This window comes from Callorhinchus milii, unplaced genomic scaffold, assembly GCF_018977255.1.
Source record: "Callorhinchus milii isolate IMCB2004 unplaced genomic scaffold, IMCB_Cmil_1.0 Scaffold3, whole genome shotgun sequence".
Lineage (NCBI taxonomy): Eukaryota > Metazoa > Chordata > Chondrichthyes > Chimaeriformes > Callorhinchidae > Callorhinchus > Callorhinchus milii.
In genome coordinates, this window is record NW_024704744.1 from 61,075,847 (window position 1) to 61,095,885 (window position 20,039).

The following is a 20,039-nucleotide window of genomic DNA, read 5'->3' on the forward strand; positions in this document are numbered from 1 at the left end:
TGGGAGAGAGAAGGATTGTTGTTAGAAGAGATAAATACAGACTAAATGGATCAAGTGTTCACTGGAAGCAATGGATTATGTTCTTTTGAGGGTATTCTTGCAGATCTGAGTTGAGTAATGGAAAATTAGAAAAATATGAATCTTTGGGCATCAGGCAGTATTTATGCATCACTTCTCCGTGGGCAATTGAACGGGTTCAGTAGAATCCATAATAGAGATTGGTCAAGGATGGGAGGAGGAATGAGCTGAAGACCAAATGAGCTTTTCTCAATACATGCTCTTAACAGCAGGGGAATTAACAGTTTTACAGAACAGGTTGCATCCCAAATCCCCTTGATTAGTTAAACTTAAAGACAGAGAGAAAAATAAAGTGAGTATTTCTTAATTTGCTAGTAGTTCACTGCAGGAACTGAATAAAGAATCCACATTAGTCATGATGCCAGCATTCTTGAGCTACCTGTTGATTAGAATTAGAAGAATTATGAGTCGATTCTCTGCATATTTCTTGCTAATAAAATTAATGAATGTGAATGCAGAGCACAGTCTGTTAATTTTTTGGTTCTCTACAAAGCATTGATGGTAGAAACAGATTAAAACCAGACGTGAGTGTTGTTTATCATAACTTTACATTCATGGTATTTGTTCTTCAGAAAGTTTATGACAGGAGACAAAACATGTCTTGGCTGTAGTTGCAATCTTAATGAAATCACAAACCTTTTCCTTAACGTTACCAGATCATCTGCACTTTAGGCCAAACTTTGGTCAGTGCCCGACCTAAATTAGAATAATGTTCAGAAGTATTTATCTTACCCCATATTTATATCATCATATCCCTGCTGCACTTGATTGCACAAGAGGTTCTGCAATGTGTTGCAATTGCATCTTTACAGGGAGTCCTGTAGCTTAATGGTTAGAGCATTCGCCTTGCAAACGAGAGGACCTGGGTTTGACTCCTGGCAGGGCAAAACGTTGAGCAAGTTTCCTTCCCACGCCTCTGTTTACCTAGCAGTAAGAAGTAATCTGGTTGTTAGTAGATTGGTGGATTGCTTTTCCAGGGGTAATAATCCCTTAAGAAAAATAACAATTTGGTCACTCAATCCACAGCTGTTTGTGGGACACTGCTGTGTGCAATTGGCTGCCATGTTTCACCCACAAAATATACAGTCAATTCACTTTAGAGTATATTTTGTTAAGCTCTTTGATAAATCTTGTAGACGTGATAAGGCGCTATATCAAATGCAGGGATTATTATTATTATCTTAATCTCGTCTTTACATGATTGAGATGTCTTACCCAAAATGCATTTGTTTATTTCTTATGACATTTTCTTGTTGCTTGTACCAGTTCCCTGAGGCTCCTATTTGGATCCTGGACACATCTGGAACAATCACATTGACAATGAGAGTGTGATGATTCTCATTGAAGTACTGAAAGAGGTGGAACAGAGCTTTCTTCCTAACCACACAGACACTGAGGAATCTTCAAATCAGGTCTCAGGCAGGAATGGACATAAACACCTACAGCAATACACTGAAAAGAATGGGCTGAGTTCTTCTACAAAATAACCGGGAGCATGATACCAAAAGTTTTCCTTTGATTTTTAAGCTGATACTGATGGCAAGAGGAAACCTGCCTATTAAGCCATATTGTGACACCATAGGATTTCAAAATAGGAAGTGATCCTGGGATATTGCCACATTATGCAATAACAGTTCTGTTCCGTGTTACATGCAGTGCCTCGGATGATGTGTGATTATGGTTGGAAATTCCATTACTGCTTAGTGCTGCCAAAGACAATGTGTATAATACCGAATGGAGGTTTTTACTCATATATGAGTCAGCATTTCTACTCTGACTGAGGAACAGCTTGAAAGAGGCACTGAAAGAGGCACATCCAAGTCTATGAGTAAAAAAGTGGCAAAGCACTTTCATTGTCTGCATTATACCTCTATCCTTTACAACAACAGCAATAGCTTGCATTTTTTTAAACACGCCTTCATATGGGATATTGGCGCAGAGGGAAGATAACATCCAGAGCACTGAATCTTTAAGACACTCAGAGAAAAACTAATCCTGCTGCAATACCTTTGATTGTATTATTCTCACACAATTCCCACTTTATTGAATAAATTATCTGCTTAACTATAAAGTTATATTTATTTACAGTTTATTGTGTTCTGATGAACTATTCTTGCTCAGTGGAGTCCGAGTTTAAATGGAACAAATTTATAGAGCATTTTCCCATTGGGAAGAATTCTGTAGGCCCCGTGACAGTCCAGGGTTTGCACCTAAGTCGCAAGTGCTTTTGGGGCTGGGTTGAAGTTTTTGGTCCTGCATTAGGGCCTCTCAATGTTGATTTACAGGGTGACGGCTTAAACAAGTTGATACGTGCTTTGAGACGTTCCCCTACATGAAGGGAGGTATAGAAATGCAAGTGGTTGTTGCTGTTGATATGCTGCAAAGCGACCTCTGAAAGAATGCTGCCAGTGTCCAAAACAGCAGCTTCACTAAGTGTAATTCAACATTCCGGCTTTTCAGTTTGCTTTGATATCTATTGTTATTCAGAAGTCAGGCGGTATTTCAAACACATTTTAGCCGCATTCCTTAGTTAAGGAATGCGATGAGTTTAGCAATACCACAAATTTGACCCCTGAATGTTTATCCAGAGGTAATTAGACAGTAACCAATCAGAACCTTTGCCAAATATAATATGGTTGGATTTCATGTTGAAACTGCTTAGACATTGGAGTGAATCAATCTACCGTTTGTCCTTGTACATTTACAGCAGATATACAATAACAACAACAACTTTTATACAGCGGTCTTCATGTGGGGTCGGGTCTGAATGGTCAAAAAGGGCAAACATGCAGCTTTCGTGGAGTTATGAGCTAAAACCACTGACAAAGGGCGTTATGATCACAGATTTAATGGGACGATTTGTCATTTCACTTGTTTGCCAATATTATGTGAAGAGTCCTTGTGGGAGTTGGTGGAGCCCCGAATACTGAATACTTGAAAGATTGTGAATTTGAATTTAAGAACTACATAATAATAATAATAATCCTTGCATTTGATATAGCACCTTATATATTTTGCTGTTCTTTGAGTGGGCAACTAATTTTCAGCTTTGAAGTGCAGCTGCGCTGTTGTTTGTTCGTCAGTTTCATTTAATGGGCCTTCTTTCTTTTGTCTAGGATTTTTGCTTATCCTTGAAAGGTTTGATTTTCACTTAGGCATCTTTATAATGATAAATATAGCTATATAATTTGTAATCACTGGTACGGGAAAGGCGCTTTAAAAATGTAATTTTGTTGTTTTTGCTGTGGCTTAGCTTAGTCTGTGTTCTTTATTTTGTTCCCGCCATCACTTGGCTACCTGGGTGCTCTATGATGCAGGATGCCACAGGGTAAGCCGGTACACCCACCAGGTGTAACTGCAGTGCATGCATACATACATAGGTGCTCTGTGACGCATAATGCCACGGAGCCACTTTAACTCGGCTCTCACCAGGTGTAACTGCAGAAAAAAACGCAAAACTGAAATACATTTTAGGTCATCACTCATAAACGATAGGTGATACCTGGAAACAAATATGCCTCTGTCACTCCTGGAGCAAGTCCTTTCCGATGCGGTATAAATCATATCTCTATGTCAATCGGTTGTTGAGATCCTTCTTGAAGTGCAGACAGACATTGTTTTATTAGTATGTAGAAGATAGAAAATAGATTCTTTCTTAAATTTATATTTACAAAAACTGCTGCTGGAAACACAGGAAAGGTAGTTGAGGCCAGGACACTACAATACAAAATTACAATAGAAAATTACATTTGGAAAGCGCCTTTCACATGGGGAGGACGTATTTAAAAAACATCTTGATGCTGTGATGGGAGGAAGGTAGGGTGGGTGTTCTGGAATGAGTAGATTGGTTGGACCAAAGGTCCTTCTTCATCCAAACTGATCTTCTGACCTTGCTGTCCCTCACTGCAAGTCGCTGAGACCCTCATCCATGCGTTCATCAAATACAGGCTCGAATACACAAACTCCCTGCTTGTTGGCCTCCCCAACCTAGATGATCATGTGGGGAAGACAAGTTTGTAGGGCTATTGGAGAGAGCGGGAGAGTGGGATTGAATTGGATAGCTCTTTTCAAAGAGTTGGCACAGACACGATGGGGCAAATGGCCTCCTTCTGTGCTGTATAATTCTATGATTCTATGAACTCCTCCCTCCACAGGCTGCAGATCATTCAGAACTCTGCAGCCATTCCTCTCCCAAACACAACTAGAAATCAAAGGGTTTTTTCAGAGAGCAATGAATATACATCAACAACAACACCTTGCATTTGTGTAGCACTCTTCATATGTCTCAGAACGCAAATGAAGAGACTCCCACCAAAAGCTAAAATTTCTCCATCAATTAACTTCTCCAAAATATAATTATTGGGTATCTGTTTAAGAACAGTATTAGAACACAGTATTGGAGGATATAACTAAAATCAATAAGATAAATATTGAATTCCGTGCTGCTGGTGATGGTAGGAAATGTTACTATTGTGGAAGGAAGGAGAGCAGGCTACAACAACTAATTACATTTATATAGCAGTCTACACCTGGAGTAGGGTCTCTGAGCACTTTGAGATGAGCCAAAGTGCAATGATACATCCAGCTCCTGGAATCCACCATGATTGACTTGCAGAGATGTACACTGCAGCTGCCTAAGCTCCGCACTTCCAACTGGTGGAACCATCGTTCAATGAGAAGGGATCTTCCCATTGCCACCATCAGGAAAATGGTGGCAATGCTGTCATGCACTTTAAGCTGAGCTGTGTAGCTCACCAACAAGCTTGCAGGGAGTTCCTGGTACCTACCATCGTGTGGGCTCAAACCTGCGCTAGTCAGTCAGGTGTCATATGACCAACTAGTGATTATCCTTGGGGGTAGGGGGCGGGGGAAGTGGGGTCTCCTTGGAGTTGAACTGGCTCCAAGGTGACATGTTTGGCAATGGAATGTCGGAATCGAGCAACCATCTGTGGTGGTCCAATTCTGGAGCCAGACGGGTCCGCAGTGCTCCAGGGCACTGCTGATGACAGCACAACCAGCCTGCCAGGACCTGGAAGAGCAAACCAGTCATTGAGGCAGGGACACGTACCCAATCAGCTCCTGTTAATCCTGAAACCAAACCCCTAACGGGTAGGGTGGTCCTAGCCGGACAACCAGCAGGAAAGCTTGCTGGACAGCAATATCAATGGGAAGCTATGCTGTTTTAGCTAGTTAGACTCTAGCAGTACCCCAAAACTCTGGCGTCCCCACGTCTTGGCTCTTGCCAACCTGGGCCTAATAATTTCCGGAATTAGGTAACCAGGATGCATCCCTCCAGGGAGAGTGCAGGCATACCAGTGCAACAATCAATCTCTGGGATTTCCATGTATAGGTGGGATGCATAGAAATCTCAGCTTGGTTTGGATACTCTTAAGCATGGTGACCCCCCAAACAAAAATTGCACCAAAACTATTTACTGGATCCGGTGGCAACAGACCATCAAGGGTTACAAATTGGTCCCGAGGCCAAAAAGGTGGCAACTGCTCTAGACTAGCTTAGTCTTGGCAAAGTTCCCACCAATCACATGGGCAACACTGACCCTTTAACTCTGAGGGAAGTGAGAGGAAGTGAGAGCTCTGCTGGATTCCCTACAAAAGCAGCGAGCAATCAGCACTCTCTGCCTGCACTGACAGCAGCCACGAGACATGGCGGGTGAGTGGGTGGACAAGGTGATTGAGAAAGCCAAGACTGTTACTTCTGAGGAGCTGGTGTTCAGGTACAAGGGGTTGCTGTACCCGGCAATGCGCACTTCAAAGCAGACACTGACCGAGCTCTGCACTTTCCAGGCCAGGACAGAGGATGTGTTGCTTGCAGCTTATCCCAAATGCGGTAAGAAACTCGGCATTTAAGGGGGATAAAAGCCCAGAGTGTTATTAGAGTGAACCTTTTTAAACAAAAGTAAACTATTTAGATCAAGTAATTGAATACATTAGAATATACAGCACAGAAACAGGCCTTTTGGCCCAACTGGTCTATGTGGGTGTTTATGCTCCATATGAGCCTCCTCCTGCTCTTCCTCAACTAAGCCTTCAAGCATAACCTTCTAATTACTTCCAACTCTTAAAAAACTAAAAACATTTTTTTGCAAAAAACATTACTGAGTTTCTTTATTTCTTTGAGAGCTCCCTAAAATGAAAGCAATGGTTACATTCAAACTTTTATTTCACACTATCCAACTGTTTGTTTTTACTCTTACAAGCTAAACACGTTTTCCAACCTGTTAAAAGTAAAAGTGTTTATCAGTGTTTTTCTTGTGCTGTGACTACTGTTACAGTCTTCATTATGGTGATTAGCAACATGTGCCTAACACCAGTTTCTGTAACTTTATGGAGGGGCTTGAAGGTGAAGACAAGAATTTTGAACCCGATCCTCTGAGGGATGGGGAGCCGGGTGAGGGTGGGTGTGATGACATCATGGAACCTGGTGTGGGAGAGGACATGAGCTGCAGAGTTCTGGATGATCTGTGGCTTGTGGAGGGAAGAGTTGGGAAGGCTGACAAGCAGGGCACTGGCATAGTCGAGCCTGGTTGTAATGAAGGCATGTATGAGGTTTTCGGCGGCCAGGGGGATGAGGTACCGGCAAAGTCGGGCAATGTTGCAGAGGTGGGGGAAGACAGAGTGGGTTATGGCACAAATGTGGGGGAGAAAGGACAGTTGAGGGTCAAATAAGACGTCTAGGTTCCTGACTGGCTTGGTGAGGTGGAGTGTGCATCCGTGATGCCGATGCTGCCAGTGCCTGAGGTGCGGAATTGCTGGCATGAGCTAATCAGTGGAGCCTCGGTCTTGCAGATGTGCAGCTGTAGAAAGTTGGCTTTCATCCAGGACTTGATGTCTGACACGCAGTCTGTCAGGGCATCAGTGGTCTTGGGGACGAGGATGGAGGCAGAGAGATAGAGTTGGGTGGCATCTGCATACATGTGTAAGTTGACTCCATGTCTGCGGATGAATTCACCAAGTGGGAGCATGTACAGATGAAGAGGAGAGGACTGAGGACAGAGCCCTGAGGAACACTGCACAAGACGGTGCGGGGGTTGGAGGAGCAGCCATTTGTGGGGACAAAGTGAAGCCGGTGTGAGAGATGGGATCTGAGTTAGTTAAGAATAGCATAAAAATTTGCTAGGCAAAAAAAGACCATCTAGTTCGCCTTCCACCATCCTGGCAGTCGCTTGACATGTCATGTCTCAAGCTATATACTGTGACCCAAACAATGTTACTTTCTAGCAGAACTTATCTAATTTGCCCTTGAAACAAACAACATTTTCTGCTTCTGCTGTCTCCCTGTTCCATATATTTACTACTCACTCACTGAAGTGGTATTTCCGCAGACGCAAAACACAGAACTGCAGCTGTGATGAAATTCTGACGAAGGCTCATGGACCTGAACCGTTGACCCATTTTCCTTTCTCCATAAATGCTGCCTGACCTGCTGATTACTCCCATCAATCTCTGTTTTTGTTTCAGATTTCCAGCATCTGCAGTATTTTATGTTTTTTCAGAGTTTCTGCAGATTAGTTCTGAATTTGTTCTTCAATCGCAGGCCATGTCCTCTGGTTCTACAGTTCAGTACACGATAAAACAGCTTATCAAGGTCTACATTATCTATTTCCTTCAGAATCTTAAAGACCATGCATTTATGTAGAGCCCTTCACGCCGGAAGACATCTCGGAGCATTTGAACAGCAAATGGCAGGACGGGAAGGTGGTTACTCTGAAAGGAGGGATCAAATGGACTGAATCTCTCTTATGATACTGTGATGAAGTTGTTACGTTCGACTGGTGTTCCTGAAGCAGACAGACAGACAGATTGGTAATGCAACATCAACTTGCATTTATATAGTGCCCTCCACACAGGGTAGCATCTCAGAGTGCCTAACAGTGGTGGAGCCCGGGGGGGTGGTGGGGGGAGGTGGCCATAAGTACAGCCAAGAGGAAAGTTTTCAGGCAGGACTTGAAAAAGGGGAGAGAGGGTGCAAGGCAGAGGGACTGAGGGAGAGTATTCCAGAGTTTTGGGGCGTAGTGGCTGAGAGTGACTTTCGTTGGTGGGGCGGAGGGTGCGAGGGACGAGCAGGAGGCTGGTGCCAGTGGAGTGGAGGCGCTGGGTGGTGGATTGAGAAGTGAGGAGGTCAGAGAGGTAGTGAGGTGCCAGGGAGTGAAGGGATTTGAACACAACTACATGACTTTAATATGTAACAAGTAAAATAACGTATTAAGGTGTGATAGGCAAAAAACAAAGAATTTTACTCTTATGGTGTTTCTTATAAAAAGCTCTTATTTTCAGTTCATCGGAAGTACAATACCAAAATCAGCTCCAAACTACAGGATTTTAAGGTCTGTTGCAAGATGGAACATCTTCCAACAGACTCTTGTGGTGCTAGTGGGTGCTCAGATTATGAAAATAAATAATTACCCCTGCCTCATGTACTCTAACAACAACAACAACAACAACAAGATTCCATTTATTGAGCGCCTTTCACGTCAGGAGGACGTCCCAAGGCGCTGTACAGTTGGGTCAGGACCCGAGCAAGGGGGAAATGGTCAGGGTGAGGGGAGGGAAGGGAGGGAGCGAGGAGGGGGTAGAGAGTCGAGAGGGGAGCTGAAGGCACGGTCAAAGAGAATGGTCTAACTGTTCAGTCCAAGCTGCACAGGCCATTAGATCCATTCATTGATTCTAATACATTCAGAGTGAATGGAGGTTGATAACAACATCTCAGCCACAGCAAACAACCTGCTGTTGTGTCACCAATTTGACCTGAGAGCAAACTGACTCGAACTGGCTCAAACTCGAGCCAATGTGATATTCTATAATAATAATAATCCTTGCATTTGATATAGCGCTTTTCACGTTGGGAGGACGTCCCAAAGCGCTTCACAGAACCCACACTGTAAAGTGAATTGACTGTATATTTGTGGGCGAACGAGGCAGCCAATTGCGCACAGCAATGTCCCACAAACAGTCGTAGATTGAAAATGACCAATTTATTATAGTTTTTGGTTTTGGAGGGATTATTATAAGGCGTGTGGAGTAAGGAAACTTGTCCAAGGTTTCGCCCTGCCTGGAATTGAACTCAGGTCTCTTGCTTTCAAAGCGAGTGCTCTGACCACTGAGCTACAGGACTCCATTCTGGCTCGAGTTCATGTTGAAAAGAATAAGCAATTTCCTCAAAGGCTATTTGGGGATTTCTGTTTGCTGACTGACTTTAACACGTAACAAGTAATATTACACAGTATTTCAGTTTCTTCATTAACCTGTTTGCACACACCAGGGTTTAATTGGATACATCATATACTTCGGGACATTGTCCATGCAAATGACGAAGAAGAAGAGAACTATGCATTAACCAGAAAGTTTGCAACATTGGAGTTTGGAGCTCCCGAGAAATTTGAGGTATGTGTGAAGCAAGTTCATAGTTTAATATTTTTAACCTCAGAAGGCGAGTTACGGCATGAAGCCTGACGTGAAAGGCGCTTTAAAAGTATAATTTTGTTGTTGTTACCGCGGATTAGCTCCATCTGTGCTCTTTATTTTGTTCCCGCTGCTGTTTGGCTATGGGCGCAGGATGACGCAGGATGCCACAGAGCCACTTTGACTCGGTGGCCACTGGGTATAACTGCAGCGAAAAACAAGTGCATGTCACTCCTAGGTGTAAGACCTTTCCGATGAGGTTTAAATCATGTCTCTATGTCAATTGGTTATTGAGATCCTTCTTGAAGCACGGACAGACATTGTCGTTTTATCAGTTTAAAATAAAAGCAGGATCAATGGGTTGCATCACCTCAAAAGGGAGCACAACTACACAAGAACAATCCCAAATCTTTCTTCCACTGGCTGAAGTCTGTCATCGGTAATGCCTGAGGTAACCTTCTGGGCTCGTGCCAGTGTTGGGCGTTTATCGCATGCATTGGAGGTTCGTGGTTTAATCAAGAAGGAGCAGGCTGATTTCCATTCCCAATACCAATACGTTGGACACGTTCAAGGTTTTTATGAGATCATATAACATTGTAAAGCCAAGGAAAAACTCACCTACATTTCGTTCATCGACTTCCACAAAGCTTTCAACCTAGTGACTCATGCAACATTCATGATGAAACTGGAAGCCTTGGGAATACATGTGTGTTAGAGTTGACAGTGGACTAACTGAGGCCATCCCCAGAAAGGGGGTAAGGCGAGGCTACCCCTTGTCAACCATCCTATTCGATGGTAGGAATAAATGACGTGTTGGATGCCATTGAGGGGGATGGATTTGATGTATCTGTTCCAGGCCTCTCTGACAGGATTGCAGCACTGTTTGTGGATGATAGTGAGACCTTTTCTGCTGCACCCACCATCTTGAACGTAGGACACCCAGTGGGATATGGTGGTGGGTGCCCCCATGTGTGGAATCATGGTTCTGCACAGCCCAAGAGAAGATATCAAGGGTATTGATTGGAAAATACAAAGAGAGTCAGTCTCAATTGTTGATTGGTATCGGTACCTTGGGATCGAAGTGGACATCAACTTCAGCCTGTACACTGTCCTGAAGGATTGTGCTGAGAAGGGGCAAAGAGCACACTGGTCATGCTCATCTCTCTTCAAGGACAGCAAAATCCAAATGCAGGTCAAGCTTGTGGCTTATAAGACCTGTACGCCAACAGTTTTCCTTTTATTTTAAAAAAAAATGTATTTAAAAATCTGATTTGTTATTTTTCTATCGGCTCTATTTTTTTCACCAATGTTATTTCTGTTTGATACCTTTCTTCCCAGTCTAATTCTCTTTAAATCTTTTTTTTCCTTCACACCAAAACCGCAAGTCAGCAATATATTCAGGTCACCTGCACCTTAACGGTTAACTTAAAACAAATCTAATTGAGCAATAGAAATGTGTAGAATAAAATGTAATGATGGTGTTACAATTTATATAAATTGCCTTGCCCTGTCCCTTGCCCCTCCATCTCACCCATTCACTTGCCTCCTTCAAGACTCGTCTCAAGACCCTCCTCTTCAACCGTGACTTTGGTCACCCTCCTACTACCCCTTACCCTCCACCCTCCTGATCCCAACCACCAGCTCGGGTGCGGTTCCCTGACTGTCCAGCAAATTGGAACGTCCTCCTGACATGAAAGGCACTGTGCAAATGTAATTTATTGTTGTTGGAATTTTAAAAATTCTCACTACAAATTCCTTGCTTCTACATTTTTGTTGTGTAAAAAAACTCAGAGGGTTTTTCTACTATTGTTGATAACTTGGCTTAAGGATTTGAATCCAATAGTCCTAACATTTGAGTATTTGTGGCTCAGTGGTTAGAGCACTCACCTTGCAAACGAGAGACCTGGGTTCAATTTCCAGAAACCTTGGGCAAGTTTCCTTACTCCACGCGCCTGATAATAATCTCTCAAGAAAAAAAACAATGATAAATTGATTCAATCCACGACTGTTTGTGAGACATTGCTGTGAGCCATTGGCTGCCGTGTTTCGCCCACAAATATACAGCCAAATCACTTTGCAGTATATTCTGTGAAGAGCTTTGAGATGTCTCGGAGACGTAAAAAGCGCTTTATCAAATGCAAGGATTATTATTATTTCCTCAATATCAAAATTTTGCTTTGAGGCTGGAAATGATTCTTTCTTCCCATAGCTTGAAAGATTGTGTCTTCCTCAAAGCTTATTTCCTTATTTATTGAAGGAGATGAAAAGGCACCCTTCTCCCCGACTCTATGGAACACACAGTCACTATGACAACTTGCCAAAGTCCATTAGTGAGAAGAAACCAAAGGTAAGACTGTCACTTTATTAGAATACCAGCAGGACCTGTTGCAGCTTCGCTTGTAACCAAAGGATTCAATATGGAATGTAGATTGACACACAGGGAGACATTGCGTCTTTATTGGTATTGAAGATAGATTATTATTATGTAAAATTATATACATAATGGAAGGGGGAGGGGGAGGAGGTATACTCTAGCCCTGGGTGAATCCCCAACTGGAGCCCCAGGCTTCACCCTTCCCAGCTAGTTGCTGCTAGTCGAGCCAACCATCACTGCCACCAGCCCAACTCCAACATAGCGCCGCCCAGAGTGGGGCCGCCCAGGAGCAGCAGGAAAAGCAGCCAAATGGCAATGCCACTCGAGGCAACTTCCACCTCATCAGCGCCATCTTGTTTCTGCTGCTTGCCTTCGCCTGAGTGCTTGCTGTGTGCTGTGTGCTCTGTGACGCACAATGCCACAACAACACTGGGAATTGCCGCAGTCACCAGGTGTAACTACAGCGCACATGTAACTGCCATACATGTGTGATGAGCTTTCTTTAATATAGCTCATCAACGATAGGAGAGCCCCCCCAAAAAATAATGTGGCAACAACAACAAAAAAAAACTTTTTTAAATTTGGAACCACAAATTGGTCTTTTCCATTACTTTAGTTTTAATTTTTTTTCTCAGTTTTTTTGTGTTATTATTTTATCTCTGACTGCGAGGTCTTGTGTATTTTAGAATATATCTAAGTATATATTACATGATGCAATTTATATCAGTTTTTCCTATCCTACCTATACTTCTAGCTCAATCCTTCCTGTTCAGATAGACAATATACATTTTTGTTATAACCTTAGCATCCTCTTAGGGAAATTAAAATGAGCCTTATCAGTGCCTTGGGATGTCCTCCTGACGTGAAAGGCGCTTTACAAATGTAATCTTGTTGTTGTATCGATGTTCAGTGACCTCTGTTAGAGATTCTGGTCCATGGATGTTGGGTATGGTTGTGTTACCCCTTGTAGTCAAATCTCCTACTGAGGTTCAGTGAAGGTTACCTCAATGCAGGAAGGATTCAAAGACTTCAGTAGTACAGCATTTTAAAGAAACAAACAAAGATGAAAGGAATGAAGGAAATGCTTCACAGTAAAGCGGAGTGATTGTGTATTTTCTGGATGAAAGTGGTAGCCAAGTTGAACACAACAATGTCTCCCAAACGGCCATAAGTAAATGACCAATTTTATTTGGGGAATTGTTGGTCAGGCCACTCCCTTCTTCTTTTCCAAAAACTCCCTTTTCTATTTGAATAGTGCCATGGAATCTTTAAGGTCCACCTGAACAGGCAGATGAGGCGGGGCCTCTGTTTAACGTCTCATGTGAAGGACGGCACCTCCAACAATACAGCACACTACAAATGGAGTATCAGCTTAGACTATACAATAATTATTTGGGAGGGCAAGTTTGTGGGGCTATGTGAAGAGCAGGGGAGTGGGATTGATTTAAATAGCTCTTTTAAAAGAGCCGGCACAGACACAATGGGCTGAATGGCCTCCTTCTGTACTGTATGATTCTATGATTCTATATGAGTTGGACTGACACACAAGATGCATGTAAATGCAGAGTTGAGTGTGATGTTCTTTTAGTCTTTACAAAGGGCTGGATTCATAAACAGATTAAGACAAGATTTGTTTAATCACTTTTCCACAGATTCTTGTTTTGCTTCGTAATCCCAAGGACAATGCAGTTTCCTACTATCACTTCTATCAGAACAATCCTTTACTGCCCTGCTTTCCATCCTGGGATGAGTTCTTCAAAAAGTACATGACAGGAGAAGGTACATGTATTGGCAGTAATAACATAATGATAATAAACCTAACATTTGGTAAAGGCCTTATCATATCCCAAGGATGTCTCAAGGGGCTTCACAGGATTTACTAAGAATTGGATGGACTGTGTATTTGCAGGCAATGGTGACTGTATAAATAATGGTTGAATTTGCAGCAGTAGTGATTGTCTGTGAATGTTTAACCTTGTAGATTTCTTTTTACCCCTCAAAAATCCTCTAATTGTGAATCACATGGAAATCATACCATAATTGTGAAATGCAATTAAAAAATTCATAAAATTTTTTGTTTGTTTCTTTAACATTTTTTCTTTCTACCAGTTTTCATGGGCTCCTACTTTGATTACGCACTCAACTGGAACCAACACGTTGATGATGAGAATGTGATGTTAATTACTTTTGAAGAACTGAAAGAGGTACAAGAGCTTTCTTCCTAATCACACAGAGCATTGACTCTCATATCCCTCTCTCCACTGCCTCCAAACCTACCACCATTTTCTACCACCCGTGGAAGAAGATTCCCCTGCAGTCCTTCTCTGCTGCCCTGGAGTCCTCTGAACTCCTCCCCCTCTGGCCCACCTCTCGCACCAACCCACTCGCTGCACTCACTCTTCTCCACAGCACCCTCTCCACCACACTCGACGTCCTTGCCCCCCTCAACTCCCGAATTGCCTCCTATTCCCGATCCTCACCCTGGTTCACCAGCCACCTCCACTCGCTTAAGAGCCAGGTGCAGGCTGCCGAACGCACTTGGCTCAAACCTGGCCTAATGGTCCACCGCCACATCTGGCTGGACCTCATTAAAAACTACCGCTCCGCGCTCGCCTCAGCTAAATCGTTCTTCTATTCCAGGTTAATCCTGGAGGCGAAGGGCAACACCAGGCTCCTGTTCTCCACCACCAACCAGCTCCTCCGCCCTCCTTGCTTGCAGATTCTTTGACTCTCTGACTCTCACTGAGATGAAATGCTGGACTTCCTTGAGTCCAAAATCAAGGGAATGCGCTAAGCTGCCACTGCCCTCCCAACTTCCAACCCCTCCCAACCCCCCCCACTCCCACCACACTCCGATCACTACCCATCCCTCCTTCCACACCTTTGATCCTGTCACCCCCTCCTCTGTCTTCACCACTGTATCCTCCATGAAGCCCACCACCTGCTCCCTGGACCCCATCCCCACCCCTCTCCTTAAATCCCAGCTCCATCTCCTTGCCCCACTACTCGCCAACATCATTAACCTCTCCCTGTCATCTGGCACTGTTCCTTCTCCCCTCAAAACAGCCACTATCACCCCTACCTTGAAGAAACCTTCCCTTGATCCATCACAGCTATCCAGCTGCTGGCCCATCTCAAACCTCCCTTTCCTATCCAACCATTGCCTCCCAGCTTCGCTCTTTCCTCTCCTCCCACTCCCTCCAATCGGGTTTCCGTGCTGCCCACAGCATGGAAACTGCTCTGGTCAAGGTCACAAATGACATTCTGACCATGTGCAACCAGGGCTCCCTCTGGCTCTTCTCCTCCTCGACTTCTCCACCACCTTTGACACTGTGGACCACTCAATCCTCCTCCACCGCCTCTTCTCCCACCTCAACCTTCAAGGTTCTGTCCTTGACTGGTTCAGGTCCTAGCTTTCACACCGCCTCCACTTCGTCGCAGCAAACAGCTTCTCCTCCAGCCCCCGCACCGTCTCGTGCGGCGTTCCTCAGGGCTCTGTCCTCGGTCCCCTCCTCTTCACCCTCTACATGCTCCCCCTTGGTGACATCATCCGCAGACATGGGGTAAATTTCCACATGTGTGCAGGCGACACCCAACTCTATCTCTCTGCCTCCACCCTCAACTCCAGGACTACTGGTGTCCTGACCGCCTGCCTGTCTGACATCAAGTCCTGGACGAGGGACAATTTTCTCCAACTCAACGTCAGCAAGACCGAGGCTCTCCTGATTGGCTCGTGCCAGCGCCTCTGCACCTCAGGTGCTGGCAGCATCAGCCTCCACGGCTGCACACTCAACCTCACGAAGCCAGTCAGGAACCTGGGTGTCTTGTTTGACCCTGAACTCTCCTTTCTCCCCCACATCCGCGCCCTGACCAGCACTGCCTACCACCACCTCTGCAAAACTGCCAGACTCCGTCACTGCCTCACCCCTCAGGCTGCCGAAACCCTCACCTACACATTCATCAAATCAAGGCTCGATTACGGAAACTACCTCCTCATCGGCCTTCCCAACTCTTCCCTTCACAAACTGCAGATCATCCAAAACTCTGCAGCTCATGTACTCTTGCTCACCAGGCTCCGTGACCCAATCACTCCCACCCTCGCCTGACTTTACTGGCTCCCCATCCCCCAGAGGATCAAGTTCAAGATCTTCGTCCTCACTTTCAAGGCCATCCATGGCCTTGCCCCCTCCTACCTCTCTGACCAGCTGACTCCCTTCCAACCTGCCCCCTCCCTCTGTTCAGTGGGCTCTGGTCTGCTCCATGTCTCCCACCCAACCTGCCCTCCCTCACCCCTACACCATCCCTCCCCCATGCTCGGGCCCTGACTGTTCAGCGCTTTGGGACGTCCTCCCGACGTGAAAGGAGCTCTATAAATGTAATTTTGTTGTTGAGTCATTAAAATTAACAATCCTTGCACATTGTTAGAGGTGAAGTCTTGTCAGGCTCTGTCAGCCTGGTTCAATGGTTAGCACTCTCACCTCTAAGTCAAAAGTTCGGGGGTTCAAACCCCACATCAGAACTTTGACATCATAGTCTGGGCTGACACTCCAATACAATACTGGGTGTGCTGCATTCTCAGAGGGGACATCCTTCAGATAAGGTGTCAAACTGTCTGCCTTGTATTTGATATAGCACTTTATCATGTTGTTGAGCTTCACAGTTATACTATAAAGTGGATTTACTGTGTATTTTTGGGGAAAACACAGCAACCAGTTTCACACAGCAATGTTCAACAAACAACCATGGAGTGATTGACCAACTTTATGAAAGATTAATTAAAGATCCCATGGCACTATTCAAAAAGGGAATTCCTTCCATAATCTTGGCCCACAACAACAACAAAATTACATTTGTATATGTCGGGAGGACATCACAAGGGGCTGGACAGACAGAGTTACACAACTCCTCCAATAAAATTGGTCAGTCACATCGTGGCTGTTTGTGGTATATTGCTGTGCACAAATTAACATTTGCATTTGTACACAAAAATAAACAATTACTACAATTCAAGTGAAATCCTGTGAAGCACTTTGAGATGTCTCCAATGTGATAGGGCGCTTTATCAAATGGAAGATTATTATTGTGCCTTTCACATTGGGAGGCTTTTCTGTAAAGCGTAGTGACTCTTGTTTAAGGCTGAGTAATTTTCAGGTCTGATCACAGTCAGGAATGCACAGTTCCTGTCCACAGTGCCCACTCACTGGAATATATTGAAGAGTTTGCTGGGATTTTGTGTTTGTGGTAACTGGATGCTTTCAGCTTCGTGCATTGAGGAGCAGCTTACTAAATCAGATTTCCCCTCACACCGTTCGTCTACTGATAGAGATATTATAATAAATAACTAAATCAATCAATCAATCAATCAATCAATCAATCAGTAATCCCTGCCTTTAATATAGCTTCTGTCACATCATGAGAACATTCCACTTAGCCTACAGATATACAGTCACTCCACTTCACATGATTTACTGAGAAGTGGAGTGATTGTATATTTGTAGGCAATTATAGCAGTCCAAATGTGCACAGCAATGTCCCAGAATGTTATGGAACAAATAACCAATCTTATTTTGGAGGATCATTGGCCAGGCTCCCTCCTCTCACAGGACTATAAATGTAATATTATAAAGCTTTTTAGTTCTGTGGGGTCAAAAGGATCCCTCTCTACTCCTATATTTCTTCATGTGGTTATTAATATGTTTCTTCTTTCAGAATTTAGAAGAGGGTGTGAAGAAGATGGCAATGCACTTCGGTTTCTCTCTGACTGAGGAACAGATTAAAAAAATTGCTGGAAGAGGCACCTTCAAGTCCATGAGTGAAAACTCCCAGATAACACATTCTTCCTATGGCAAATATATCTTCCGAAAAGGTAAATGAGAATTCTCACTTGTAGGGAACATAACCTTTTGGGGAAAGAGAAGAAACATTTGTTATTTGCAGTGGAATAATGTTTTGAGAGAGCGGAGGTTTATTATACAAAGCAGCAGATAAACAACATCATACATCATTTTGACAACAATATTATAGTCTAGCTTTCCAATTCACTGAGCACAACCTGCAATTTATTCAACAATACAATATCTGCATACAATTAATTAAAGTGCTCCTTTCATAGCAAGTACTTTATTTTAAAGTGTTACATTGGTTAAATGCAGATACATGTCCATTCTGCATGATTATATTTTGATTGTGTCCTCAATGTACATTTTTAAAAAATATATATAATGGCATCCTTATAAAGCAATCAAACCAGATTGTGTGAATATACACTAAGGGGCAGTAGTTTTTCGTTGGTGAAGAGCCTTTATTGACAATCAGGTCTGTAGACATTTGTATTGTGCTGTGTGCTGAGGATGCTGTCTGCCACACTCTCGATGTGGGCTGCAAAAGCAACCAGTGCACTTTGCAAACTTCATTTATATTCAAATCCAAGGATGATGATGATTATTACAGTTTACATTTAACTAGTGCCTTTTATGTCAAGAGAACCCCTCAAAATACTTGAAAGCTTTACACAAGTGTAATAGTTTTATTTTTGTCAAAGCTCAATTTTTTCCCAAATAACTTGCTAAATTGTGAAGGGTGGTTTGGGGAGAGAGAGGGATCACACCTGTAAAAGTCAAGCAGGTCCTAAGTAATCCAAAGCAAATTTGGAACTGCAGAAATGTCAGCGGTGCCGTCCTTCAAATGGGACGTTAAGCTGAGGCTCGTCTTCCTGTTCGGGTATAAAAGATCCCACGGCACTGTTCAAAAAGAGATGGAATTTCTACCGGTGTCTTGGCCAACAATCCCTTAAAAAAAGTTGGTCATTCACTTCATTGCTGGGATATTGCTGCGTGTAAATTGGCCTCCACAATTCGCTTACGAAACGCACACTCACTATACTTCATGGTAAAATCCTGTGACATATCAATGACTATATCAAAAGCAAAGTTGATGATGATAATGATTATTGTTATTAATATTATTGTCTTTAACATTGTAAGCCAAAGCCTTAATAAGGAGGCTTGTGGTAGCTCCTTGTTTCCGGTACTTGGAGATGAATGAAATCATCCTCTGCTACTTTTGCTAATTTCCTGCCATTGTCTCCAGTTACAACCATACGAAAATCTAACCCCTGGTGCTTTCCTGCAAATGACAGAACTCATGAATACATGTGTGATTGGCCCACAAAATACAGTCACTGCAATTTACAGTATATTCTGTGAAGAGCTTTGGGACATCCTCCCAGCGTGAAAGACACTTTTTTTTAAATGTAAGGATTATTATTATTAGCATCCATAGCAAATGTAAGAATTGTTATTATTATTAAGAAGGGGAAAAAATCGCCCCAGTTTCTGCTCTGGTTTCCTATCTCATGGTTTATCCTTATTGAGGAACTTAGTGCAAAATGTTAACAAATATCAGAAAATACCCCACTAATTTTCAGCCATTTAATTTTATTAAATCTTCCAGGTGAAGTTGGAGACTGGAAAAATCATTTCACCAAAAACAGAGCCAAGAAATGGATTTAAAGTTTGAGGAGTGCTGGCAGGCACAAAGCTGGGGCCAAACTGAAATATAACATCTATTGTAAAGCTTAAACAACAACACTGTGAAATGATCATGATCATCGGTGAAGGATTAATTTTTCAAAATATAATTTTTTTTACCTAAAGCTCGAACTCTAGTTGCCTATTTGCATTTGATTCAATTACTTTGTGGTCTTACTTACCATATTTTTAAGGGAATTTCTTCAGAATTTCCGTCGACTCGAAAAACCTTTGCTCTGGAAATAGATTGGAGTGGATATCTCACAGGTCAGCAGGATGCACTTCCAGCTACAGGAAGGGGTTCCTGTTTTCAAGACTTGGGGCATTTATTCACATTAAGAAAAACTGCAATTTAGACGTCTTGTTTTTACTCACCACACCACCACTAATGGTCGCATTAAGATCTTACCGCTGCACTGAGATTGCTTACTAATTAAGTGTATCAAAAGTAATGCTCAATAAGCATTATGAGACCACAGGGCTACAGACTACATTGCTGAGATGACAACATGATATGTCCTAAACTGGAATGTGTATGGTTCAGTACAGAAATGCTATTTTGTTCTTTTGCCCCCACCATCGGTTAAAGTCTGCCTTAAGTTCTCCCTTTGTAACCATGCTTTTAGTTCCCCTTCCTGT

The 20,039-nt window shown here is 43.2% G+C and overlaps 1 protein-coding gene across 1 annotated transcript; it reads left to right on the forward strand.

Moving 5' to 3' along the window:
- The first annotated feature begins 5,650 nt into the window (after positions 1-5,650).
- LOC103181755 (sulfotransferase 6B1) lies at positions 5,651-19,410 on the forward strand. The gene is made up of 7 exons (XM_007898429.2): positions 5,651-5,925; positions 9,358-9,479; positions 11,755-11,844; positions 13,524-13,650; positions 13,981-14,075; positions 17,581-17,737; positions 19,324-19,410. Exons 1-7 carry the CDS (start codon positions 5,742-5,744, stop codon positions 19,380-19,382), a joined length of 834 nt encoding a protein of 277 aa, XP_007896620.2. The 5' UTR covers positions 5,651-5,741; the 3' UTR covers positions 19,383-19,410.
- The last annotated feature ends 629 nt before the right edge of the window (positions 19,411-20,039 follow it).

Bases quoted from the DNA above. Each gene is read 5' to 3' on its own strand.
- LOC103181755 (XM_007898429.2), top strand. From the start codon at position 5,742: ATGGCGGGTGAGTGGGTGGACAAGGTGATTGAGAAAGCCAAGACTGTT. The intron at 5,926-9,357 runs GTAAGAAACTCG...TGCACACACCAG, and splicing joins TGCAGCTTATCCCAAATGCG to GGTTTAATTGGATACATCAT. The intron at 11,845-13,523 runs GTAAGACTGTCA...ACTTTTCCACAG, and splicing joins TTAGTGAGAAGAAACCAAAG to ATTCTTGTTTTGCTTCGTAA.